At 37.2% G+C, this 27,661-nt stretch overlaps 1 protein-coding gene and 1 non-coding gene across 3 annotated transcripts in view; one reads left to right on the top strand and one right to left on the bottom strand.

Annotated features, from left to right (window-relative positions):
- Positions 1–27,661, top strand: part of ROCK2 (Rho associated coiled-coil containing protein kinase 2) — a 169,080-nt gene that overhangs the window by 87,451 nt on the left and 53,968 nt on the right. For both annotated transcript variants that reach the window (XR_004027072.1, XM_003272748.3), the window contains exons 4-5: positions 8,706–8,843; positions 22,562–22,822. Coding sequence is in view for 1 of the 2 variants with exons in the window: in XM_003272748.3 (XP_003272796.2) it covers positions 8,706–8,843; positions 22,562–22,822 (399 nt within the window). In the remaining variant the exon portion in view is untranslated. The remainder of the gene's footprint in view (positions 1–8,705; positions 8,844–22,561; positions 22,823–27,661) is intronic.
- Positions 24,461–24,567, bottom strand: LOC115831690. Its single transcript, XR_004027197.1, has one exon. It is a non-coding gene; the product is annotated as a U6 spliceosomal RNA (small nuclear RNA).

Here is a 27,661-nt window from a genome sequence, read left to right as displayed (position 1 = left end):
TAACTGAACTCCATAGGCTCTCTCCACACTTTTAAATGTTTTCTACACTTTTGGGCTTATTCACTGTTGCTAAGCTTCCATTCTACAGTTTTGGTGATTCAGAATGTTCTGGGGTTCAGGAATAATATGGGGAACATTTTAAAAACAAATTAAGAGCAGTTGACAAAGCCTCCTGCCTTGAAGGGAAATTTTGGCTTACAAAGGACCACTGTTAAATCAGATTGGACAGGAGGGGATATCAAAGAAATACGCAGGTAGTAAGGGTATGAGACAAAACTTCTAATGCGTGAAGTTTGGGAAATACTGCTCTAGAGTATTTGGAATTCAAATTTATTCATTCAGTTAGTGACTTATTCACTCATGCATTCACCATGTCATCATTATATTAAGCATCTACTCTGTACCAAGCATTGGGCTAGCTATGCAGTAGTGTGACAAAAATTCACAGTTTCAGCCCTCATGGAGTTTCCTGTGTAAGGGAAGGGAGATTCCATGTGCTTTCATGAAAAGCAGAGTTTTCGTTTCTTAAAAAAAAAAAAAAAAGTGCCTCCTTAAACAGATTTTAAAAATATAACTGAAATGACAAAAATACACTTTCTGTAAATAAATAACATCTAGTAGATGTGTTACCACTCAGAATTTCTATTATGATAAATAAATGTACCAAACCTGGTGTCAGAAATCACTGTGGGCCAGGTTAGAAAAACAAACACTTTTCACTTGAAAATACAGCACTCCATTATTCAGTATTATAAAATGAAGAAAAATCACTATTACTGCTCTAGTTAGTAAATGAAAGTGTATTTGCTTATTACAAATGTTGGTTTGATTTCTAATCTCCTGAAGTACCTATCTCCTGAGATGCTGGCTGAGCTTTAAGGACAGCTTGTGACACTGGATCTTCCCGTGGGCCGCTATCTCTAATGATTCGAGTCACCAGTTCCAGATTCACATTTCCGTATCTGCGGAGGTGATTTTGGTATTCCTGGAATGATCCAAGAATATCCTTTAAGGGCTCTTCATAAAACTCACCTCTTCCAAAGAACAGCAGCAACTCGAAGACACTCACAGCAAGGCTACTCAAAATATGTACGTGCTCACATTCATCTGGGAATGATGCACTGGCTGTTGTAAAACAACAAAGTACAGTCTGAAGAACCTGAAGCTGTGGCAAAGGGACCTGCCATCTTCCAGCGTAATCTTCAACCACCTGACAGAAGCGTCGGCAATAACCCCGACAGCTGATCGCAACGCTGCCTCTGCAGCTGCCAGCACCGCCTCTGCTGTCGCCCACACCTCTAAGCCCCACAGGGCCCAGCCCGGACTCCACAGTGGCCACAAGCTCTTCTCTGAGGCATTCGGCCTTTTGATCGCTGTCTTCCTCCGCCATGAGGCTCTCACAGCCCAGCCCATACCAGCCCCTGCCCCTCCGCCGCTGTAGCTGCCTAGGCTAACCTCCCAAATTTCAAAATATTTTAAAATGAGAAGTGATGTAATCTATTAATATAATGTTTGTAATTATAATTTGTTCAGGCAGTTTTCATTTTGGGCTATATTTTCTTTATATCCATACTGATGATTTGTTTGCTTGTTCTATCAAATACTGAGAGTCCCTAGCCTCCTATCCCTGCATTAAAAATTTTGGTTGGGGTGACCTTGGAGGTAATTCAACCTCCGAACAACCTAAACTAAGACCATGGGCTATTATCATTTCCAACTGAAGGTATAGATTTGTCTGTTTCTTTCTTAGTTCTGTTAGTTTTTATGTTATTAGTTTTCAGGCTCATTTATTGAAGATGCATACGTAATTAGAATGGTTATGCCTCCGTAATGAATTACTCCTTTTATCTGAATTACCTTCTTTATCTCTTAATACTCTTTGCCTTGAAGTCTGCTATATTATTTATATGCCAACTTTCTTACCCTTGCAGTTTGCATGGTATATCTTTCTCCATTTGTTTTCAACTCATTTGACCTCATAATTAAACTATATAACTTATGTATATATTTATATCTAATATGTATATTAGATATATGTATTAGTCCGTTCTCACATTGCTGTAAAGAACTACCTGAGAGACTGGATAATTCATAAAAGAGGTTTAATTGACTCACAGTTCTGCAGGCTGTACAGGAAGCGTGGCCGGGCAGGCCTCAGGAAATTTACAATCATGGCAGAAGGTGAAAGGGAAGCAAGAGAAGGAAGAAGAGAACAAAGAGGGAGAATGCGACACACTTTTAACAACCAGATCTCATGAAAACTCACTATCAGGAGAACAACAAGGAGGAAGTCCCTCCCCATGATCCAGTCACCTCCCACTAGGCTCTTCCTCCAACACTGGGGATTACAATTTGACCTGAAATTTGGGTGGAGGCACAAATCCAAACCATATCAATATATAATTATTATATATAAGTATGTGAACTATAATTGCTTTTTAATCAGTTTTTATAATTTATGTTTATTAATTGGAGTATTTAATCCATTTATAATTACACATATTTTAGACTGTTTAAAATGGTATTGGAATCTCCTGAGTCTTTTCATTTTCATTTATTCATTTTGTCTTTTTCAGATTGATTTGTGTTTAAGTTCACTGACTTCCATATAGTTTCCTTTTTTTTTTTGAGATGGAGTCATACTCTCTCATCCAGACTGGAGTGCGTGGAGTGCAGTGGCACCATCTTGGCTCATTGCAACCCCTGCCTCCCAGGTTTAAGCAATTCCCCTGCCTCAGGCTCCCGAGTAGCTGAGATTACAGGCGCACGCCACCATGCCCGGCTAATTTTTGTATTTTTAGTAGAGACGGGGTTTCACCATGTTGGCCAGGCTGGTCTCAAACTCCTGACCTCAAGTGATCCGCCCACCTCAGCCTCCCAAAGGGCTGGGATCACAGGTGTGAGCCACTGCACCCGGCCTAGTTTCCATTTTTCTGTTGATATTTACTTCTATTCACTCATTAAGACTATATTTTATTTCTTTAATATATTTTCCCTTAGTTCTTTGAACATATTTATAAGAGCTATTTTTAAGTATTTGTCAGTTGAATCTAACATCTTTTGGGGCCATTTTCTGTTGACTGCTTTTTTCTTGATGATGAGTCGCATTTTCCTTTTTGCCTATCTAGTAATTTTTAAATTACATACTGTACCTTGTGGATGTATGGTGGAGACTCTGGGGTTTTGTTATTTTTCTTTGAATACTATTGATTTTCATTCTGATAGGCTGTCCAGTTACTTGCTGTTCATCCTTAACTCTTGCAGGCTGTTTTACACTTTGTAAATGTAGATGTGTGGAAAGATCAAGATGTTTCCCAAGTTTTTTTTTTTTTTTTTTTTTGGGACAGAGTCTCGCTCTCTCCCCCAGGCTGGAGTGCAGTGGCGCAACCTCCGCTCATTGCAAGCTCCGCCTCCCGGATTCATGCCATTCTCCTGCCTCAGCCTCCCAAGTAGGTGCCCGCCACCCCACCACCATGCCTTGCTAATTTTTTGTATTTTTAGTAGAGACGGGGTTTCACCATGTTAGCCAGGATGGTCTCAATCTCCTGACCTCATGATCCGCCCGCCTCGGCCTCCCAAAGTGCAGGGATTACAGGCGTGAGCCACTGCACGCGGCCCCCAAGTTCTTTTACATTTGTAGGATGCAACCTCCAAACTGTGTTTCCCTTTGGATCTTTTAGGGTTTAATATTAGGCTTTGTTAGATTTGTGCTAGAGTAGGTCTTACTTTAGAGCCTGGTTCTTTTTCATAAGATGCGTCAGCTGAACGTCCAAGAAATTAGCAAGGTTTCTCTACCTTTTTTTTTTTTTTTTTTTTTTAAGAGACAGGGTCTCACTGTGTTGCCCAGGCTGTCTCAAACTCTTGGGCTCAAGCAGTCCTCCTGCCTCAGCTTCCCAAAGTACTGGGATTACAGGCGTGAGCCACCACACCTGCCCTTGTCTACTTTTGCTTGTCTGGAAATCCTGTATTCTTCCAATGCCACTTAACCTCTAGTGTTTATGTTTTACCATAACCCCAAAGCAGTTGGTCTCTAATAAACCTGGACTGCTTTCTCTCTGGATAGCCCAGCCTTTAGCCAAGTACACGCATGTGACTTCTAGGGATCTCCCTCTCCTTACTTTCCAGTTTCCTGCCCAGAATAATTTAGCTTCTTCATTTGTCTTAAACTCTGATCTCTGCCTCCTCAACTCAGCAGAAACATGAAATTACATGCTGCACACTGGTTGCAATATTGACTTTTATCAGAGTTTCTGGGCAATTATGGGGTTGACTTGGTGAGTTTCTCTTCTCTCGGGAATTACAGTCTTGTGTTTATTTTACAAAACCTGAATACAGTTGCCTTGTGTGTTTTGTCATTTTTGATGGTTGTTTACAATGGGAGGGCTAGCTGGTACCAATTACCTCGTCATGGCCAGAAGTGCAGGATTCTGAGTAATAAGTATACAAACGTATTGTGTCATCCTCGGACTTATTTGTATTTTCCATTAGTGATTTGTTCAAACCCACTCCCCTAATAAAATTTTGTACCTGGCTTTTATTGGAGGGGGAACAAAACTTTTCCTATTAAAGAGGCATAGCATTTTATGATTTTCTAAAATTGTATTGCATTTTATAGAGTATCTGGTGTCATGGTTCTTCCCTGTCTCCTCTGGGGAAGACACCAGCATATCTTTGGTTTACCTTATTTTCATCAATATAAGTATTAACTGTACATGTGGATAGTATTTGACAAAAGATAACTGGAAATATTACCTGCTGAATCTTTTAAAACTGGAAATTGATGGTGTGGCCACTTGTAAAATAAATTTTTGCAGATATTAATTGAGTCAGTAAATATTTAGTGAGTGCCTGTTTTATTGCCATTGCTGGCATTGTACTTGGCACTAGGGATATAATGGAGAACAAAATAGGCGTACATAATCCCCATCCTTGTTGAATTTACATTCCATTATGGGAGACAGGCAATAAATACAAAGAAACAACATCAAAAATTACAAATTATGGTATCTACTAGGAAGAAAACAAATAGGGTTCTATGGTTGAGAACAGTGAGTTCCTAGTTTAGTTAGGGTGGTCAGAGAAGACCTCTTTGAGGAGTTTTATATTTAAACTGAATGGATAAGGAGGTAGTGTCCTTATGGGAGAGGTTGAATTAGGTACTATGATGGGTTTTTAAATGCCTTTCCAGTACCCATAAAGATCCTGAGGAAAGTTTCATTATATTAGAGGAACTGAGAGAAGTTAAGTATATCTGAAGTATGAACAACGGGAAGAAAATGACAAGATTTAAGTTGGGAAGGTGGACATAGGCTAAATGATTTAGGACCCTGTAGACAATGGTCAGGTGCTTGATTTCTTCTTATCTTCTTTCTTCCATCCCTGAATAGGGTAACCATATAATTTGTTGTACAAAAACTGGCATACTCTGAGTAAAAAGGAGCACCAACTGGATGGAATACTGGGTTGACAGATGTAATCTAGCCCTGTTTGGGAAAATCATCCTAATTGTGTACATAACATATGTAGAAATAGTATAGATTCTGCCTGCAGATTACCTTTAAATATTATTATTATTATACTTTAAGTTCTGGGATACATGTGCAGAACATGCAGGTTTGTTACATAGGTATACATGTGCCATGGTGGTTTGCTGCACCCATCAACCTGTCATCTACATTTCTCCTAATGCTATCCCTCCTCTAGCCCCTCGTCCCCTGACAGACACTGGTGTGTGATGTTCCCCTCCCTGTGTCCATGTGTTCTCATTGTTGAACTCCCACTTATGAGTGGGAACCTGTGGTGTTTGGTTTTCTGTTCCTGTGTTAATTTGCTGAGAATGATGGTTTCCAGCTTCATCCATGTCCCTGCAAAGGACATGAACTCATCCTTTTTTATGGCTGCATAGTATTCCATGGTGTATATGTGCCATTTTGTTTATCTAGTCTATCATTGGTGGGCATTTGGGTTGGTTCCAAGTCTTTGCTGTTGTGAACAGTGCTGCAATAAACATACGTGTGCATGTGTCTTTATAGTAGAATGATTTATAATCCTTTGGGTATATACCCAGTAATGGGATTGCTGGGTCAAATGGTATTTCTGGTTCTAGATCTTTTTTTTTTTCCACCCAGGCTGGAGTGCAATGGCACGATCTTGGCTCACTGCAGCCTCAGCCACCCGGGTTCAAGCCATTCTCCTGCCCCAGTCTCCCAGTACCTGGGATTACAGGTGTGCACCACCATGCCAAGCTAATTTTTGTATTTTTAGTAGAAACGGGGTTTCACCATGTTGGCCAGGCTGGTCTCGAACACCTGACTTCAGGTGATCCGCCCACCTCAGCCTCCCAAAGTGCTGGGTTTACAGGCGTGAGCCACCGCTCCTGGCCTCTGGTTCTATATCCTTGAGCAATTGCCACACTGTCTTCCACAGTGGCTTAACTAATTTACACTCCCACCAACAGCATAAAGGTGTTCTATTTCTCCACATCCTCTCCAGCATCTATTGTTTCCTGACTCTTTAATGATCGCCATTCTGACTGGCATGAGGTGGTATCTCATGCTGGTTTTGATTTGCATTTCTCTAATGACCAGTGATGATGAACTTTTTTTCATGTTTGTTGGCAGCATAAATGTCTTCTTTTGAGAGGTGTCTGTTCATATCCTTCGCCCACTTTATGATGGAGTTGTTTGTTTTTTTATTGTAAATTTGTTTAAGTTCCTTGTAGATTCTGGTTATTAGCCCTTTGTCAGCTGGATAGATTGCAAAAATTTTCTCCCATTCTGTAGGTTGCCTGTTCACTCTGATGATAGTTTCTTTTGTTGTGCAGAAGCTCTTTAGTTTAATTAGATCCTATTTGTCAGTCTTGGCTTTGTTGCCATTCCTTTTGATGTTTTAGTCATGAAGTCTTTGCCCATGCTTGTGTCCTGAATGGTATTGCCTAGGTTTTCTTCTAGGGTTTTTATGGTTTTAGGTCTTACATTTAAGTCCCTAATCCATCTTGAGTTAATTCTACTTACTATGTATATAGCCCTTGGGCAGTTTGATGTCTCTGTGCCTCAGATTTCCCATTTGTAGTATGGGGAAATAATACCTCACTGGGAATGAAGATTAAGTAAGATAATATATGTATCAAAACACACAGTGCCTGGCACATGCCAAGTACTTAGTAAATCTGTTCTTTCAGCAGATATTTATTGAAAGGTTATTATGTGCCAGACATTATAATAGGCAATGGGGATTAAACATTGAACCAAACACAGAAATCCTTGCCTTCATTGGGTTTATATTCTGGTGCTGAGAAATAGGTGATAAATAAGTTAAAAATGGGATGTAAGATGGTAATAAGTACGATGAAGCAAAAACATGACACAGAGAATGGAATATGGAATATGCTGGCAGCAGAAGGGGACAGTGAGCTAATATGGAATATGCTGGCAGCAGAAGGGGATAGTGAGCTGAAAGTTTAAGTAGATTGATCAGAGTAGACCTCATTGAGAAGGTATGATTTGAACAGGGATTTGAGGAAGTGAAGGATTGAGCCAGCTACAGGAGGTGATTCCAGGCAGAGGGAACATGCAGAGATGATATGGGAAGCTGTTAGGGGGTTTTAAGCAGAGGAATGACAGGAAATGGTTTATATTCTAGAAGGATGACTAGGCTGTGGATAAGAAGAGAGTGACAGCAGGGAAACAAGTTGGAAATTGAAATAAAATATGTTGAACCAGGGTGGTATCAGTGGAGGTAGTTAGCAGTGGTTGGATTCTGAAACTTCTTGAAGGTAGAACTGACAGGATTTGCTGATAAATTTGATAAGCTGTTTGAGAGAAAAAGAGGTGCCAAAGGTTTTTTAGCTAGAGCGTCTAGAAGGATGAAGCTACTATTTACTGAAACGGGGAATAACTGTGGGAGGAATAAATTCAGGGGTGAAGATTAGGAGTTTCAGTTTTAGGCATCCTATTAGACATCCAAGTATTAGTTTTAGCAGTTGTTACTTATCTAATAAATGCTAACTGTTATAATTATTCATTAAATATTTATTGGCTCTCTGGTGGACAGTTTGCTATGTTCTTGGAATTAAAAGGTGGTCAAAAATAGACAATCTTCTTGCCTTTATTGGATTTTGCAGTCTGATTGGAAACATAGAAATTGGTCAACTGACCTCATCGTTGGTAGTATTTTTTTTCCTAAAAAACAAACAAACAAACAAATAAACCTTTAATTAGGGCACCTAAAGAGAAATAAGAGTGACTTAAAATCATATGTATCCCTTGATATCTAAATTTATTAGGTTCTTACGGGCAGATAGTGAGGGATGTGTATACATTGATGTTTCAGACTACTTACATAAATGGTTTTTTTCAGTAGACATATATTTTAAGTTTCTTATTTAACAATACCTCATTCTTAAAGTTGGTTAGCTTAATTAATATGAGAGAATGAAGCTTCACGAATTTACCTTCATTTAGTTGAAATGAGAGAGTTGTATATTGAATTTAGTGTTTAAAAGTATTATATATTTCATGAAATACTTAGGTTGTTAGAAATGTTCTCCTTTGTTTCTTTCATTAAAAATGTTTTGCTTTTACTTTTTGTTAGCTAAGGACCATTTTTTTGTAACTGAAGTCTTTAATAATAGCATTATAGTATCATCTGTTTACTTTCTCTCATAACATGAAAGTATTAATTTTTGTGTTTTAAAAAATCAACAGGTTCGTCATAAGGCATCGCAGAAAGTTTATGCTATGAAGCTTCTTAGTAAGTTTGAAATGATAAAAAGATCAGATTCTGCCTTTTTTTGGGAAGAAAGAGATATTATGGCCTTTGCCAATAGCCCCTGGGTGGTTCAGGTAAGCATACTAACTTTTATAAGTTTATTTCCTTTTTTTATGAGTGCTTTATTATTCATGAGTTGATTTTTGTGTGCCAAGTCTTATGCTTCATTTACATGGTAACAGTGCAGTCATTTTTAGGAGATTTGATTCAAAACATTTGTTTAATGTTCCAAAACAGTATGTCCACATAGATATGACATGAATACTTACTTAAATTGTTGTATGGAAGCAAGTATTACTTGTAGCTTTTTCTTCTTGATTCTTTTATAAAGAATTGGCTTGAATACCAGTATGCCATTATTTCATACCCACTTGTGATTTACATAGTAGGAACATAGTAAATTCATTGAATCATCTGGAAGGATATATACATATTAATATTCCAACATGGCACATGTGTACATATGTAACAGACCTGCACGTTGTGCACATGTACCCTAGAACTTAAAGTATAATCATTTAAAAAAAAAAAAAAGTTTGTGTGGCCGGGCGCAGTGGCTCACACCTGTAATCCCAGCACTTTGGGAGGCCGAGGCAGGTGGATCACGAGGTCAGGAGATTGAGACCGTCGTGGCTAACACAATGAAACCCTGTCTCTACTAAAAATACAAAAAAATTAGCCGGGCATAGTTGCACACACCTGTAATCCCAGCTACTCGGGAGGCCGAGGCAGGAGAATCGCTTGAACCCAGGAGGCAGAGGTTGCAGTGAGCCGAGATTGCACTCCAGCCTGGGCAAGAGAGCAAGACTCCATCTAAAAAAAAAAAAGGAAGTTCATGTTACATTAATCAGCCTATCTTTAAAAAAAAAAAAAACAAAAAAAACTTCCCACAATAAACATTTAGAAAATTCTACAATATTGTGGCTCCTAATTTTGCCTTTTATTTGACTGTGGGTTAAGGAATTTATGGTTCTGCTTTGCCGTCATTCTTTTTTTTTTTTTTTTTTTTTTTTTGAGATGAAGTCTTGCTCTGTTGCCCAGGCTGGAGTGCAGTGTTGCAATCTCTGTTCACTCCATCCTCTGCTTCCCGGGTTCAAGCGGTTCTCCTGCCTCAGTCTCTCGAATAGCTGGGACTACAGGCATCTGCCACCACGCTTGGCTGATTTTTGCATTTTTAGTAGAGATGGAGTTTTGCCATATTGGCCAGGCTGGTCTCGAACTGCTGACCTCAAGTGATGTGCCTGCCTTAGCCTCCCGAAGTGCTGGGATTACAGACGTGAGCCACCGCACCTGGCTTTTGCCTTCTTTACTATTATTATATTTCTCACTAGCTTTGCTTCTCTAAAAATTTTTTTTATACTAGTAACTAAATCTGCAAACATTTTTGAACAAGTGTCCTGAGTAAGATTGGGTATATACCAGTTCTTGTTCAGAATGTTTAAATTATCTGGGAGTTTGATACCTTGCTTGTGGAAGGCAGTTCAGATTCCCACCCCCCCCAAAAAAAAAACCCCACTTTTGACCATGTTATTTAGAAGCTCATTACTGTTGCTTTTTTTATAAGATTGATCTTCACTCCTGCTCCCCCCTCCACTTTTTTTAAAAATTGTAGGCAGTGAATAGAAATTCTGATATGTACAGCGAAACTAAAACTTTTATGGTAAATTCTATACCATGATAATTTTTTTTTTCCCTTGAGACGGAGTCTCCCTCTGTCACCCAGGCTGGAGTGCAGTGGCACGATCTCCACTCATTGCAACCTCCACCTCCTGGATTCAAGCGATTCTCCTGCCTCAGCCTCCTGAGTAGCTGGGATTACAGGTCCTCACTACCACACCTGGCTAATTTTTGTATTTTTAGTAGAGAGACAGGGTCTCACCATCTTGGCCAGGCTGGTCTCGAACTCCTGACCTCAAGTGATCTGCCTGCCTTGGCCTCCCAAAGTGCTGGGATTACAGGCATGAGCCACTGCGTCCGGCCTGCATACCGTGATAATTTATCTGATTAAAGAATGATTGCAATAAAGTATTTGTTTCACTTTTAGCTTTAAATTGCTTTCATAGTAGCAGATTGCCATCTCTGGTTATTTCATAAATTGATATTCTTTGATCTTTAATTCTGCTATGTGAACCTTTATAAAGTGTTAATTGAGATAGAAGAAAATCTGCTGATTATTGAAGTAATTGGGATAATGGATCTGAGGAAGCAAACCAATAGTGAAACATAGTACAACTGAAAAAGTAAATCCGATCATAATTGTGGCCTTTATATGCTTATCTCTCTTGGTAAAGAACATTCCATGCACCATTATGTGTATAAAATGTTTGACTTTTTGGGAAAACTTGTCAGAGTGACTGACTTATTTTTATTCATTGTTTTATTCAGTGATTTTGAATATTTTCACAGAGTTGTACAACCATCACCATTACCTAATTTTAGGACATTTTTCTCACCCTCCAAAGAAGCACTGGACCAATTAGCATTTATTCCCCCCAATTCCCCCTGCCCCCCTGCCCCTGTCAACTACTAGTCTATTTTATGTCTTTATGGATTTGCCTATTCTGAAAGCTTCCTATAAATCAGATCACACAACATGTATGTATGTCTTTTGTGACATCTTTCACCCAGCCTAATGTTTTGACATTCATTCATTCATGTTATAGTATGTATCAACACTTAATTTCTTATTATGGTTAAATACTATTCTGTTACATGGTTGTACCACACTTCGTTCATTCGTCACTTAATGGACATTTGTGTTGTTTCTCCTTTTTGACTATAATGAATAATGCTGCTTTGAGTATTCTTTCATAAGGATTTTGGTACATATGTTCACACATTTCTTTTAGGAATCTACATTGCAGTGAAATTGCAATGAAATGAGTTTCATTTCATGAATCTACGTTGCAGTGAAATTGCAGTGAAGTGAGTCATCGGATATGCCTATAATTAATTTTATTGAATTATTTCAGTTTTCCAAATCTCAGCTCTTATTTTTAAATGACTATTAAATATTTAATTGTATTAATGCCCCCATAGTTACTATACTTTTGTTAGAAATACCACTTCTCATTTTTGTTAATATAAATTAGCCACAGTAATAGGTCAAATCTTGGGCCTATCCATATTTCTTAGAAATATATTATTAGGGTGATTTCTGAATTCAATAGATAAATATTGACATATTTTAAAAACTTTTATTCTTTTGCGGGTAGAGAGGACTTTTTTGTCTTTTTAAAGCCATTTATATATCCAGTTTGCTGTGTTTTTCTAGTGTTCTTATTTTTATGGCAAATGCTTCCTTGCTTTCCTTTGTAGTTTTGTCACCCAGATGTGTACCCCTAAACATCTTAGTTTAGTTTTGGCATTAAAAAAAAATTTAAGTTCAGGTATATCTTTTAAATCTCTCAATGTAGAGAGTTTCCCTCTTCTTTCATTTACTTTTGTCCCCAGGTTGAAGAAACCTGGATTTTGCTGATCTCTTCTTGTGGTGTAGTTTAACATGTTTCTCTCTCACTTGTAATTTTGTAAATTGGTTGTTAGATATAGAGGCTTGATCAGATTCAGATTTCACTTTGGAAGGGGACGGTGTAGGACTACTTCATAAGCCAGGTTCATAGGCCACCTATAAGAAGACTAATGTCTGGTTATCTGGTGTGTTACCAGCTATTTGTGCTCCGTGTCTTGATATATCATTTATTAAGGTTTGTAAAATGATACTTCAGTTCAGTCATTCCTTCTTGGTTATAGTGACTGGAATACTTCTGTGAAGAAAAGTAATTCTCTGTTTACTTGTTAGTTACTCAGGGTGCAGTTCACACTGGAAGGACAGGATAAATGCTTTATTCTTTTATTGTGTTTACCAGTTTTCAAAATAAGGGTGACCAGTTGTGGGGGAGAATCAGTTTGAACTCATGGACTTAAAACCTGTTTGATATGTTTCAGTCCTTTGAATATCTTATTGATGCTCAAATTGTGGTACCTTTGACCAGTGGGATCAGAATGAGGTTGGTTTCTGAAACCTTTAACGAAGCCTTAATAGTCTTTGATAGCTTGCTTGCAATGTGATGTAACAGGGTGCTCCAGACCTATCTTAAACATTTGCTGCTCTTGATGTGTAATTAACTGTGCTTGTAGGTCTGTCTTTTATACATGTGTGAGTTTTTCTTTACAATAGATTCCTAGCATTGGGATTGCTAGGTCAGATGGTATGCACATTTGACATTTTGATTGATAGCACCAGATTGCTTTGTTAAAAAATTTTTCTTTACAAGTTTACATTATCTTTGTACAATTGATGTTCTCTTTCACCACAGTTTTAGCAAATACTTGATATTGTAACTATTCTAAATTTTTACTAGTTGCATGCTTGAGAAATAAGGTGTGAACTGTGTTAAGTTGTACTTCCTTGATACTTATGAGATCCAGCATCTTTCATATGCTTATTAATAATTTATATTCCTTATACATTAAGCCTAAAAATATAATTTATATTTTTATAAATTTATAATATAATTTTATAATACATAATTTATAATATAATAATTTATATTTTATACATTAATCAATGTATAAGGAATATAAATTTCATTGCTAATGTATAAGGAATATAAATTAGTAAGCAAATGAAATATGCTAATCTTCTATAGTGCACTGAAAAAGATTTCAAAGTAGTGTAAAATTTAAAGTAAATGCTACTTGCAATAATGTGATTTTTAAAAGTGGGATACTGAATTTGATTTACTAATATTTTGTTAAGCAGTTTTGCATCAATGTGCATAATGAGATTTGACCTTTAATTTAATTTAATTACTTAAACATGGGCTCTTGGTTTTCTTATTATGGTAAGACTAATAGACATAATAGGGAAGCATACGACTTTTTTCTGTGCTTTGGTATGGTTTATATAAAATATAAACTATTCATTTCATGAGGCTTGAATGAACTTAACTTGCAAAGCTTTCTAGAAAAAAAATCTTTTTTTTTTCTTTTTTCTAGAGACAGGATCTCACTCTGTTGCCCAGGCTGTATTTAGTACAGTGACAAGGTCATGGCTCACTGCACCCTCAAACTCCTGGGCACAAACAATCCTCTCACCTCAGTTTCCCAAGTAGCTGGTACTGCAGGCATGTACCACCATGCCCTGGCTCATCTTTGGTAAAGACCGGGGTCTCACTATGTTGCCCAGGCTAGTCTCGAACTCCTGGCCTTAAGCATTCCTCCCATCTCTGCTTACCAAAGCACTGGGATTATTATAGACATGAGCCACTGCACCCAGCCTAATGATATATTTTTCCATTTAAAAAATGTATTATAAATTTCAAACATATCCCAAAGTAGAAAAAAAAAAGTATATTGAATCCCCATGTACAGTTCACCCAGCTTCAACAATTACCAACTGTGGCCAGTCTCATTTCAGTTATGCCAGGAATTACAAACATTTTTTGGTAAAGGGCCAGATGGTAAATATTTAGGCTTTGCAACCTAAGAGGCAAAATTGAAGATATTACGTAAGTATTTATGTAATGAGAAAACAAATTTCTGTACAGTTTTTATTGATAAAATTCAAGAGATAATAAATACAATTTTAAAAATACAGGTCTACTAATGAGAAGAGTGAAATTCTTTTCTGGATGTTTGCTCAACTGGGGTCCACAATTAGTGTTTCCTGTCATCAAAATTAAGTGCAAATACTCATCTGTTAATGCTGGTGTGTAAAAATATTTTACATATTCATCTGTGAAAATGTCCTTTCACACAGCTAGGTATTGCCACGTACTATAATTATCCACTAACATATGATTGTTTTTTTAAAGTTTTAGATTTATAGAAAAATTGAGCAGACAGTATAGAGTTCCTGTGTATCCCCAATACAGTTTTCCCTGTTATTACAAATGTATGAATGAACCATTATTGATACATTGAAGTCTTTATTTAGATTTTTTAAATTTTTACCTATGTTCTTTGTCTGTTTCAGGATCCCATCCAGAATACCACATTACATTTAGTTATCGCGTCTTCCTAGGCTCTTCTTGGCTGTGACAGTTCCTCATACTTTCCTTGTTTTTGATGACCTTGACAGTTTTGAGGAGTACATGTAGGATGTGGATGCTCCTCTGTAGGAATTTGTCTGATGTTTTTCTTATTAATTAGACTAGGGTTATGGGTTTTTGGGAGAAAGACTGCAGAGTTAAAGTGCCATTTTCATGCTGTCATATCAGGAGTACATACTAATACATTATTTATGACTGTTAATGTTGACCTCAAGCATATAATTTTGATTTACCATATTTATCACTTGGAGAAGGCATTTTCAGAAAATTTTATAATTCTTTTGATAGTTACAGGTTAATCATTTCTAATTGAAGATTAGATAGAAGAAGCCCCTTGATTGGAAAGTTCAAATAGATTTTGAAATATGGATATTTCCCTTGCACTTACATTTGGGCCAAAAATGCTGCTTCAAAATGAGGAAATTAACATTGATACATTACTGATTAATATTCAGATCCCAATCAGGTTTTCACCAGTTGTCCCAGTAATGTCTTTTATAGCAGGAGGATCCAGTTTCAAACCACATCACATTTATTTTCTTTCAGTTTTGAACATTTCCTCAGTCTTCCCTTGACTTCTCAACCTTTTTGGCTGTAATATCCCCCACTAGGCTGCCCCTTTGCTTGGATGTCCTTTGGACCCTGTTTGTGTTACCAACCACAGGTTCCTAGGATCCCAGGCACTAGAAAATGAAATGAGGCAAAAAAGTGTCCCAGACAAGGCTTTATTCATGGCTGATGTTAGAACACAAAGGAGACAGCACTGGAGAGAGAGTTCTTCAGCTGGCTCCCTGAAGACAGGTCTTTTTGTTGTTTTAAGAACCATGATGACATAAATAAGCATGAGATACTTGAATGTCATTACATGTGCAGGGTGGAGCACAAGGTGTGCAGGCGCAGTGAGAAATCATGGTAGTACACACATGGCATGATAACAAAATGGTGAATAAGCTCCTCCCTGGGTGGGAAGTTTAGTATTATAAGGAGGCAAGGGGTAGAGATTAGCCATTCTGGTCTTACGCACATATGGGCGATAGGATTAACTCCCTTGAATAAGATTTAAGGTGGGATGCTGTGTATTTTAGTTTCTTCAAGATCATACTTCAGTTGAGTATGGCACTTGATAAGATTTAGGGTGGGATTCTGCTTATCTTAGTTTCCTCAAGTTCCAGCCATCAGCTGGAAGGAAGGTCAAGGTAGGGGTAGAATCCCGTCCCTCCTCTGTCTCACTTGGGCTTTGGTATCCCATGGCACCCATCCTCACACGTGAATGGTCCTCCTTCCCTTCCTGAGCTCTGATACCCTCTGTGTGGCTTGACTTCTGACTCCTTTTACAGTATGTTTTGATGAATAGTAGTTCATAATTTTAATGCAGTAAAAGTGTAATCAAACTTTTATGGTTAATGGCCTTTTGTGTTCATTAAAATTTGACCCTACCTTGAGAGTATGAAGATACTGTGCTATGTTACCTTTCTGACTTTTATTTTTTCCCTATTAACCTGTCCTATCATAGTCCATTAGGGCTCCTATAACAAAATACCATAAACCAGGTAGCTTATAAACAACAGAAATTTATTTCCCAAAGTTCTGGATGCTGGGAAGTCCAAGATCAAAGTGCTGGCAGATTTGTTGTCTGGTGAGAATCCACTTTGTTATATATGGCACCTTGTCTCTGTGTCCTCACATAGTAGAAGGGGGTGAATGAGCTCCCTTGGGCCTATTTTACAAGGGCAGTAAACCCATTTATGATGGCTGACTTCATGTTATGCTAAAAAGGTGACTCAAGTGGCCTCCATGACCTACTCATTTTCCCAAAAGCCCCTTCTCCTAATACCATCACCTTAGGATGATGGTGTTATACCGTCATTAAGATTTCATGTGAATTTTGAGGGAACACAAAACATTCAGACCGTAGCACCTATGATCAGCCCAGAATGGATTTTTTAATAGAGTGTTACTTAAGGATTCAATTTTACTTGTTTCCATATGGATATTCAGTTGTTCCAACATTACATGTTGACAAAACTTTCTGTTCCCCACTGGTGTATGTTAACTCCTTATGTTGTCATTCATTTATCCATCTGTGCATAGATCTCTTTTGGGGTTCTGTATCTCACTGCATCATTTATCTATTCTTGCCACCAGTAACACAATACTTTAATTAGCATGGCTTACCTTGCTTGGTATTTATTGGAGTTTCTTAGAATTACGGGTTTATAGAGTTCATCAAACTTGGAGGTAGTTTGGCCATTATTTCTTTAAATGTTTTTTCTGTCTCAGCTCCTGTCCCCTAAGCCCCATCCCCTTTCTCAGACTTCAGTTACACATGTGTAATCTGCTTGATGTTGTCCCATAGGTAACTGATACTCTTTTTCCCACCAGTCTTTTTTTCTTTGCATGCTTTATTTTGTATAGTTTTTTTGCCATGTCTTTAAGTTCATGGATCTTCTTTTCTACAGTATCTACTTTAACTTCAGTCCCATTCTATTTGGCTTATTTGACTCCACAAAATTGTTTTGAGATTCATCCATGATGTATATAAATATTTCATTCCTTTTTATTACTTTTATTACTTTTTATTACGTATATCCTTGTAGGGAGGTGTGACAATTTATCTGTTCATCTATTAATGGACATTCAGGTTTTTTCCAGTTTTTCTGTCTTATAAATAAAACTACATTATTATTTCTGGATTAACTTGATTCTTTGAAAGTTGTATTTAAGCTGTGGTAAATTTAGAGTTGCCTTTACACTGATGGAAAATATATACGGTATCTCTTTTCTGTTGTTCTAGTGGCTGTATTTACCATTTTAACATGCACATTTAAGTTTTCAAAATTAATTTTATTGAGGTATAATAACTATACAACTTTACTGAGGTATGCAACTTTTTATACCTTTGTAAGACAACTTTATAATAGAACTTTATTGAGGTATAATTTACATAGCATAAAATTGACCTATGTGAAGTGTATGCCTTAGTGAGTTTTAGGAAATTTATAGCATTGTGGAACCACCACTACCATCTGATTTTAGAGCATTTCCACCATCCCAAAGTGGTCACTTGTACCCTTCAATGACATTTCCTATTACCCTCTGAGCCCCAGGCAACCATTAATGTGCTTTCTGTCCCTGTAGATTGCTTTTTCTAGACAGGTCTTATAAATGGAATCATACAATATGTTGTCTTTTGCATCTGGTACTTTTTCCTTAGCATACTGTTTTTAAGGTTCACCCACATTGTAATGTTTGTTATACTTCATTCCTTTTTAGTGCTGAATAGTATTCCATTGTATGGTGTGGTATAATAAATAATATATCTAGTCTTTGTCGCCATTTCTGGCACAGAGCTTTAAAAGCCCTGGAATTTCCTGAGTGATAGGAGTGTCTTTGTTAAACCAGTGAGGTGACTCACGTGTCCTCCTGATAGCTTCAGGATGAGGGCTGACCACTACAAAAGACCAAACACATGATTAGAAGATTAAGGCTTTTAGCTGCCAGACCTCCTGGGAGAGGGAGAAGGAGATGTTGGGGGAAGATTAGAGTTTGAGGTTAATCATTCGGCCAGTGATTTAATTAATCATGTCTGTGTAATGGGGCTCTTATAGAAACTCAGGATACTGACACTCAGTGGAGCTTCCTGGTTGGTGAACACATTGATGTTCTGGTGCCAGGAGAGAAATGCACTTTTATTCTACACAGAGAGGATGCAGAAGCTCTGTAATCTCTTCCAGACTTTGTCCTGTGTGCATCCTTTATAATAAAACTGTAATCATAAATATAGCACTATGCTGAGTTCTGTGAGTCATCCTAGTAAATTGCTAAGCCTGAGGAGGTTGTGGGAACCCCTGAATTTGTAGCCAGTAAGTCCAAAATGTAGGGAACCTGGGGATCCCCAAAGTGCAGCTGATTTCTGAAGTGAGGGAAATTTTGTGGAAGACTGAGCTCTTCACTTGTGGGATCTCATACCAAGCCTTGATGGTTAATGTCAGAATTGCATTGCAGAACACCCAGTTGGGGTGGAAACGGTATACAGATGTGCTCCATGTTGTTTGTTCATTTACCAGTTAATGGACATTTGAATTGCTTCCACTTTTTGGCCATTATGAATAATGAATAATGCCGATATGAATATTTGCTTATTAGTCTTTGGTGGATATATTTCATTTCTTTTAGGTAGGTACATAGGCGTGGAATCCTTGATTGTTTGCTACATTTATGTTTAACTTTGTAAGACATTATCAAACTGCTTTCCAAAGTGGTTGTGCCATTTTGCATTCTCATCAACACTTAACTATTTTCTGTCTTTTTTAGTATAGCTATTCTGATGGGTGTTAAGTGGTATGTCATTGTGGTTTTAGTGTGCATTTCCCTAATGACCAATGCTATATATATCACTTGTAAATATTTCCTCCCAACCTGTGGTTCATCTTCTCATTTTATTAATAGTATCTTTCAAGCCAGAAAATTTTTATTTTGTTGAAATACTATGTATCAGTTTTTTATTTTGTCAGTTGCGTTTTTGGTGTTATATCTAAGAAACCTTTGTCTAATCTAGGTTCATTAAGATATTCTCCTATGTTTTTTTAAGACTTTTGTAGTTTTAACTCTTAAATTTAGGCCTATAATTCATTTTGAATTAATTTTTGACTATGGTGTGAAGTAAGGGTCTAAAAATATTTATCTTTTTGGCTGTAGCTATCCAGTTGTTCAAACTTTTTTTTTTTTAACTATTTTTTCCCTCATTAAGTTGCCCCTGGCACCTTTGTCAACAAATTTATTGATCATAAATACAAGGATTTATTTCTGGGTTCTCAGTTCTGTACAGTTGTGTCCAATTGATCTATATATCTTTTCATATGCCAGTACTCATATCTCACTTTGTTGCGCAGACTGGAGTACAGTGGTGCAATTGTAACTCACTGTAAACCTCAAAATCCTGGGCTCAAGCGATCCTCCCACCTCAGCCTCCCAAGTAGCTGGGACTACAGGTGTACCACCATTCCTGGCTAATTTTTAATATTTGTGTAGAGACACAGTCTCCCTTTGTTGCCCAGGCTGGTCTTGTATTCCTGGCCTCAAGTCATCCTCCCACTTAGGCCTCCTCAAGTGTTGGGATTATCGGCATGAGCCACCGTGCCTGGCCAGTATTGTCTTGATTATTGTAATTTTGTAGTAAATTTTGAAATTGGGAAATGTAAGTCCTCCTGCTTTGTTCTAGTTCCCGATTGTTTTGGCTTTTCTGAGTCCTTTGCATTTCCAAATAAATTTCAGGACCTGCTTGTTGGTTTTTGGGAAAAGACCCAGTGGGATTGAGATGGAGATTGCATTGAATATAATGATCAATTTGGGGAGAGTTCCCATTTTGATAATATTGATTCTTCCAATCCATGTACATGAGGTGGTCTCTTCGTTTATTTGCATATTTCCTTTAATCATTTCAACATGTTGTACACCGACAGACACACACACACACACACACACACAGACACACACACACACACACTTTCGCAATTTGGTAACCAGCCTTATCATGCTTTACTGTTTCTTCCTTCTCTTCATCCTGATGCCTTCCATTTTAAAATTATGTCTCACATAATCCTCTTACTTGGATTTATTCCTTTTTTTTCCCCCTAGTCAGAGTCTCACTCTGCTGCCCAGGCTGGAGTGCAGTGGCACGATCTCGGCTCACTGCAACCTCTGCCTCCCGGGTTCCAGCAATTCTCCCACCTCAGCCTCCCGATTAGCTGGGATTATGGCATGCACCACCATTCCTGGCTCATTTTTGTAATTTTAGTAGAGATGGGGTTTTTGCTGTGTTGGCCAGGCTGATGATCTCAAACTCCTGACCTCAGGTGATCTGCCTGCCTCGGCCTCCCAAAATGCTGAGATTACAGGCATGAGCCACTGCTGTGCCCAGCTATTCTTCATTTTGTCAAACTGTATTCTCGAATAATTTTTTTGAAAAGGGTCTGTCAATTATAAAATTTTTTTGTCATCTCCTTTGTTTTCTTGTCTGCCATATTCTAGAATCAAAATTATTTTCCCTCAAAACTTTGAAGATATAGCTATGTTGCCTTTTATATTCAGTATGTTGGCTGAGAGGTTTGTTGCCAATATGATTTTATGTTTTTGTATTGGAAACAGGATTTTTCTCTTGGATTTCTGAAAATTTAGCCCTAGCTGTGTAAAGCATCAGTTTCATTTAGAGGTTTTCTTGATCTTAGATTTTTAACTTTACTCATTTCTAGAAATTTTTGTTTTCTGTTCCTTTGTTGTTCTAGTCTATGTACTCTCTAGAACTGCTTTTAGGTAGACATTGGTGCTTTTCTGACATTGCTCTGTATTTCATCTCTTACTCCTTCAGTGTGTTCAGAGAACATTCATTTTCTCAGTTTTCTAACTGTAATCTGTCTGTCATCAGTCATATAGTGAATTCTTAGACTTCAGGGTTTTTTTTTTTTGTCCTCATATCAGCTTAGTGTTTAATTGATGTGACATCTGTTACCCTTTTGAGGGTATCGATTTTACATATATTTTTTGTTTTCTTTTGAGACAGAGTTTTGCTCTTGTTGCCCAGGCCGGAGTGCAATGGTGTAATCTCGGCTCACTGCAACCTCTGCCTCTGGGGTTCAAGCAGTTCTCCTGCCTCAGCCTCCCAAGTTGCTGGAATTACAGGTGCCTGCCACTACGCGCGGCTAATTTTTTGTAGTTTTAGTAGAGACAGGGTTTCGCCATGTTGGCCAGGCTGGTCTTGAACTCCTGACCTCAGGTGATCCACTTGCCTCCGCCTCCCAAAGTGGTGGGATTACAGGTGTGAGCCACCACACCTGGTCAATTTTACATTTTTAAAGCTGTCTTCAGTTTGTCCTATTAAACATTTCCTTGAGTATTATTTTTGTTTCTCAAATTGCTGTTTTCTCTATTTCATGATGTTGGTTTTTCTCAAATATTGATTCTTAGTTTTATCTTTTCCCTGTTTGTCTGTGGAAGACTTGTGTTTGCATTGCTTGTTTCTGGGAGGGGTGTGACATACTGTTTGGTAGAATGTACAGATAGGTTTTTTTCAGACATTGTGGTTTCTCTGTCTTTCTGGGGGGCCAGTAGCAACCTGGACTGGTATCTTCTTTCTCTGGTCCCAATGCTACTGCTGTAGTCTCAATACACTGAATGTCTCTTGTTTATCATGAACAAGGTGATGGGGAAAGGGAGACAAGAGTTTCGCCTCTTCCAAATATGGCTACCAGTGACTCATTCTTGACGTTGATATGAGGCTTATTCCCTCTTCTTGTATCCGTTGAATCTAGTATCTCTAGATTTTTTTAAATTGCCCCTACCTCCTCAGCTCTTTTCTGTGTGAGTTATGTGCAGTAGTTTGTTCAGAAAGCTATTCTCTTTAAACTAGTGAATTCTTCTGTCATTCTTTCACCTTTAATGTTCCTTGTTCCTGTTTGTTTCTTTTCTTAAATGGTTCTATTTAAAGTTTCTTTTGTATTGTGTTCTCCATGAGGGGAAATACTCATTTATGCTTGAATAAGGTACCCATATAAAATTTTTGTCTGATAGTGTTTATCCATTACATATGCCTTAGTCTAAAATAAAAGATCTCATAAATTTTAGTTTTGGTTATGAAATAGTTTGCCTTTTTCAATAGTAATAATAGTTTTTTAAATTTTTGTTCTGATTATGGTTTTTGGTTTGGGTTTTTAAAATTTTTTCCTTTTCCTTTTGTTTTCCAGCTTTTTTATGCCTTTCAAGATGATAGGTATCTGTACATGGTAATGGAGTACATGCCTGGTGGAGACCTTGTAAACCTTATGAGTAATTATGATGTGCCTGAAAAATGGGCCAAATTTTACACTGCTGAAGTTGTTCTTGCTCTGGATGCAATACACTCCATGGGTTTAATACACAGAGATGTGAAGCCTGACAACATGCTCTTGGATAAACATGGACATCTAAAATTAGCAGATTTTGGCACGTGTATGAAGATGGATGAAGTAAGTAAGCAAATTATTTAAAACAATAGTGTTTTGAGGGACAGAAATAAATGAAATACTTTAAATCAGGTCTTCATAGTGTTGAACAAAGGTAAATTTAGTTTTCATAACTGTGTAGCACCCAAACAAGATATAACCAACTTAAAACATTTCCTTAACCAACTTAAAACATTTCCTTAACCAACTTAAAACATTTCTTTTATAATCATTTATGTAGCTGTTGAGTACTTATCAAGAGGAATAAAAACTTAGCTAACTTAGTTATCTTCCTCATAGACTGTTGACAAGCATTTGCTATCAATCAAAACCGGTTCATGTGTATAATCTAGGTGAAGAAGGACACAAAATCTAAATTAAGGTAAATAGGTATTTTCACCACCATTGTTATTTCTGCATTTTTTTTTTCTTTAAAAGAAGAGGTAAAAGTAAGTAAAGAAATTTATGTTACAACCTCCTACTCACTCCCTCTGCATCAACCACACAGAATAAATTTGGGAACATCATCTGTTGCGATGCTTTACCTGTTGAACAATTCATATTATGATTAATAGGTTCAGTGGCATTAACCTCGTAGCTAATTATGATACTGATTTATTTTGGTTGTAAAATTTATGTATCTTGCCCTTTTCTCTGTAAGTGTGCAGTAAGTAATTCTTGATGGAGAGGGATTGGGTTCTGTTTCCTTTGTATTACCCTGTTGGACCTAGGAGTCGACTTATAAATGTTAATATATATTGACAGCAAACTGTATTTCATCTTTTGTATGTTTTTTATAACTTTCCAGTATGCTTATAAAGCTAATCTTATTTCTTGGTAGTTACCTAGTCAAATGTTTATTTTGAGTTAAGGTAATTTTCTCTCTACCTCTTAACTTATTCATGCCACCTGTATGACATTCACTTTTATTGATCATTCTACTTTCATCAGCATTCCAACTTCTAAGCTCATCTCAGATTTTACCTCGGCTTTAAGGTTCCTTCTGATAATCCTGACCCGACTGATCATTCTTTAATGTCATAATGTCCATAATTTCCTCACATAGTCAGAATTTGTGCTATACTTTTTGGGCCATTTTTGTCTATCTTAATCTACCCAGCTAGAACTTAACATCTCTATATATTTTTGGTTTTTTTGATAGAGTTTGTTATTATGTTCTGCAACCCTTAATCAGTGTTTAATAGGTGGAGATTTTTATTGTACCCAAAGCTCCCTCTTGTGGTATTTGGTATAATATAGTGTGAAATGATTAACAGTGCAAATTATCTTTAATGAAAATGAAGTATGAAATAATTTCCTAATAGAATGCTAAACTTATGTCTGCTATACATAAGAGAATATGTTTTTGTGCTGTACTTCCATGAATGTATTGCGATTTTCATTAAACCAAAAACTTCTGGGGCTAGGGTACAGAGAAATAAATCATACCACATGTTTTTAGGGAGGATAAGGGTGGTTACGGAGAGAAAGGTGTAGAGAAGGAGAATATGGGTAACAGGATAGAATATGGTACCTACAGAATAATTGTGTAAGCATGTAAGCAAATACTTAAATTGTCTCTTTATAAGGCAAAGTAAAACATGGCCTAATTTTGTTTACTATTTTTACTTTTATTTTCATTTATTATTTTTAATAAATTTAAAAAATATGAACTGCTTCAAGAATTTGCATGTTATGCTTGTGCAGGGGCCATGCTAATCTTGTCTGTATCATTCTAATTTTAGTATATGTGCTGCCTAAGTGAGCACTGTTTACTGTTTTTAAACTCAGATATGGACAGTTGAGTTAATTATACTCCTTGGTTCATAGTTTATTGTCGTGAGTAGTCAACACGAAGGCCTCATCTGGCTTTTATTTTATATTTTCCTCCATTCAGTTTCTGTCTCATTCTGTCTTTCCTCTCCCTAATAGATAGCTAGTATACGTTTACCATATGTTTTTGCAGATTATTAGTATAGTGTACATATATGTTCTTAGCTGGTATAAACCGTATCTTGATATAGATGTCATTTTGTTTGCTGTTGTTACTCAGCATTGTTTTTATATCTCTCCCTGATAAATGTCAGTTAGTTCATTGCTTCTTTCTGCTGCTTAGTATTCCATAGTATCTATCAATCAATTTACCTTATTATTCCTTGGATGTTCGATTTCTAGGTCACCTCCAAATCCCTGCTAACAACAATACCGTCTTGAACATCTTTATATATGTCCCATGTATATGCTGACAAGGAGTTCTCTAAGTATAAACATAGAAGTGAAACTACTACACCAGAGGGTACATAAAGAAAGAATTGCCCGATCTCCAGAATGGCTGTGAATGTTTGTAACTTCTTACTACCAGTACATGAGAGATCTTGTCTCCCCATATCCTTGCTAACACTTATTATTCAGTTCTCTAAGGGTTACCAGTTCCATTGATACACAGTAATATCTTTAAACAATTATATTCATCTTATTGGACTAAGTTAGCCAAGAAAAAAACAAATAAGATTTGTAAAAATTACGTTAATCTTTTTTTGTTGTTATTGTAGACAGGGTCTCCTCTATTGCCCAGGCTGGAGTGTAGTGGTGTAATCATAGCTCACTGTAGCCTGAAACCCCTGGGCTCAAGGGATCCTCCCACCTTAGCCTCCTGAGTAGCTGGGACAACAGGCATGCACCACCATGCCTGGTTCATTTTTTTATATTTCATAGAGACAGTGTCTGTCTATGTTGCCTAGGCTGATGTCAAACTCGTGGGCTCAAGTGATCCTCCTGCCTCAGCCTCCCAAAATGTTGGGATTACAGATGTGAGGCACTGTGCCTGACCAGTTATGTTAATCTTGTAACTAATGATGACAAACCTCTCTTCATATATTTGTCAGTCATTTCTGTTTTGTGAATTGCCTGTTTATATCTTTTAACTCTTTTAAATTGCTTTCTTGTTCATGTACAGGGATTGCTTATATAATCTAGATAGTGATTCCATAGATATTGCTGATATCATCTTCCATTGTGTTACCCATTTATGCCTTCCTTCGTTTGAATAGAACTCCTTCATTCTGATGTAGTCAAAGATGTTTTTTAACAAATACTGAACTTTTAAAGTGTTGTTTTACCCCAGACCTCCATTCCTCAAGCAATACTAAGGATAATTATACAATGTTTAAGAACAAAAGAGTTTTTTATTAAAAACTATAGTACATTGAATTTATAATTTTCTATTAGTTTTTTAACATGAATAGTCTTATTGCAAGTTTAAGGCTCAACACTTCGTATGCCTTTGTTTGATTATTGTTACTATACCAAAGCCATTAGAAATGTCCATAGTTTTGGCCAGCTGCAGTGGCTCACACCTGTAATCCCAGCACTTTGGGAGGCCAAGGTGGGCAGATTGCTTGAGGCCAGGAGTTCGAGACCAGCCTGGCAAACAAGGTGAACCCCCGTTTCTACTAAAAATAGAAAAATTAGCCAGGCGTGATGGTGCATGCCTGTAATCCCAGCTCCTTGGGTGGCTGAGGCATGAGAATTGCTTGAACCCAGGGGGTGGAGGTTGCAGTGAGCCGAGATCATGCCAGGCCACTGCCCTCCAGCCTGGGCGACAGGGCAAGACCCTGTCTCAAAAAAAAAAAAAAAAAAAAAAAAGAAATGTCCATACTTTTATTGTCATCCACTTACAGAAGGGACTGTGACTTGGTTTTATACAGCTTACATGCCAAAAATAATTTTTACATTTTTAAAAGTTTGTTTTTAAAAAAAGAAGAAAACTATGTGACGGAGACCCTGTGTGGCCCACAAAGCCAAAATATTTACAGTCTGGCCCTTTACAGGAAAAATTAGCCAACACCGTATCTATAATATAGACATATATGCTCAAATTACTTTTCAGCCATCCTGACTTCCTATAAAATGTTATGCCATGGATAAAAGCAAAAATAAAATACAACTATAAACTTACAAGGACTAAAATGATTTGTTACTCTCAGAATTAAGAGTAATAGTATCTCGTTAAATTATATCATTGATAAATTGTATATTACACAACTTTCTGGATGCAGTTGCCATCACCCTTATTCTCTCAGAAAAAAAAAAACAAAACATCTAAATGTGAGTGAGAGTCACATTGTAAGATATTTATATGTAGATGTGTCTCAGTAATAGGTGAGAGCTACTGCTATGTTGGGTGTACTCTTTGCGTGTCATGCATTTTATAGCAACCTTTACCTCCTTTTAAGACTACTTTATATGTTAGTATTTTAAATTACCTGAAGAGGCCAGGCACGATGGCTCATGCCTATAATCCCAGCACTTTAGGAGGCTGAGGTGGGTGTATCACCTGAGGTCAGGAGTTCGAGACCGGCCTCGCTAACATGGCGAAACCCCATCTCTACTAAAAACACAAAAATTAGCTGGGCATGATGGCGCGGGCCTATAGTCCCACCTACTCAGGAGACTGAGGCAGGAGAATCGCTTGAACCCAGGAGACAGAGGTTACAGTCAGCCAAGGTCGTGCCACTGCGCTCCAGCCTGGGTGACCAAGTGAGACTCTGTCTCAAAAAAAAAAAAAAAAAAAAAAAAATTACCTGAAGGAAAAAACAAATTACCTGAAGACGATTTTTATCCATTAATATTCTGGCATATACCATTTGACTAAATAGAGGCTATAATTTTTTAAAAGCTAACTGGTAGCTTTTCTTTTTAAGTAATTTTTTTTTAAAAAAGGCATGCATTTTCAAAAGGTTTCTCAGATTATTTTAAATGTATCATATTAAATATGTATTTGCTAAATGTATTTGATGTATTATAGACAAAAAAAATCATAAATTCAGAGAATTTACTGAAAACACTGAATTTACTGAAAAG

Source organism: Nomascus leucogenys, chromosome 19 (genome assembly GCF_006542625.1).
Source record: "Nomascus leucogenys isolate Asia chromosome 19, Asia_NLE_v1, whole genome shotgun sequence".
In the NCBI taxonomy this organism is placed as follows: domain Eukaryota; kingdom Metazoa; phylum Chordata; class Mammalia; order Primates; family Hylobatidae; genus Nomascus; species Nomascus leucogenys.
Note: the sequence above shows the minus strand (reverse complement) of the source record. Positions and strands in the feature narration are given on the sequence as shown.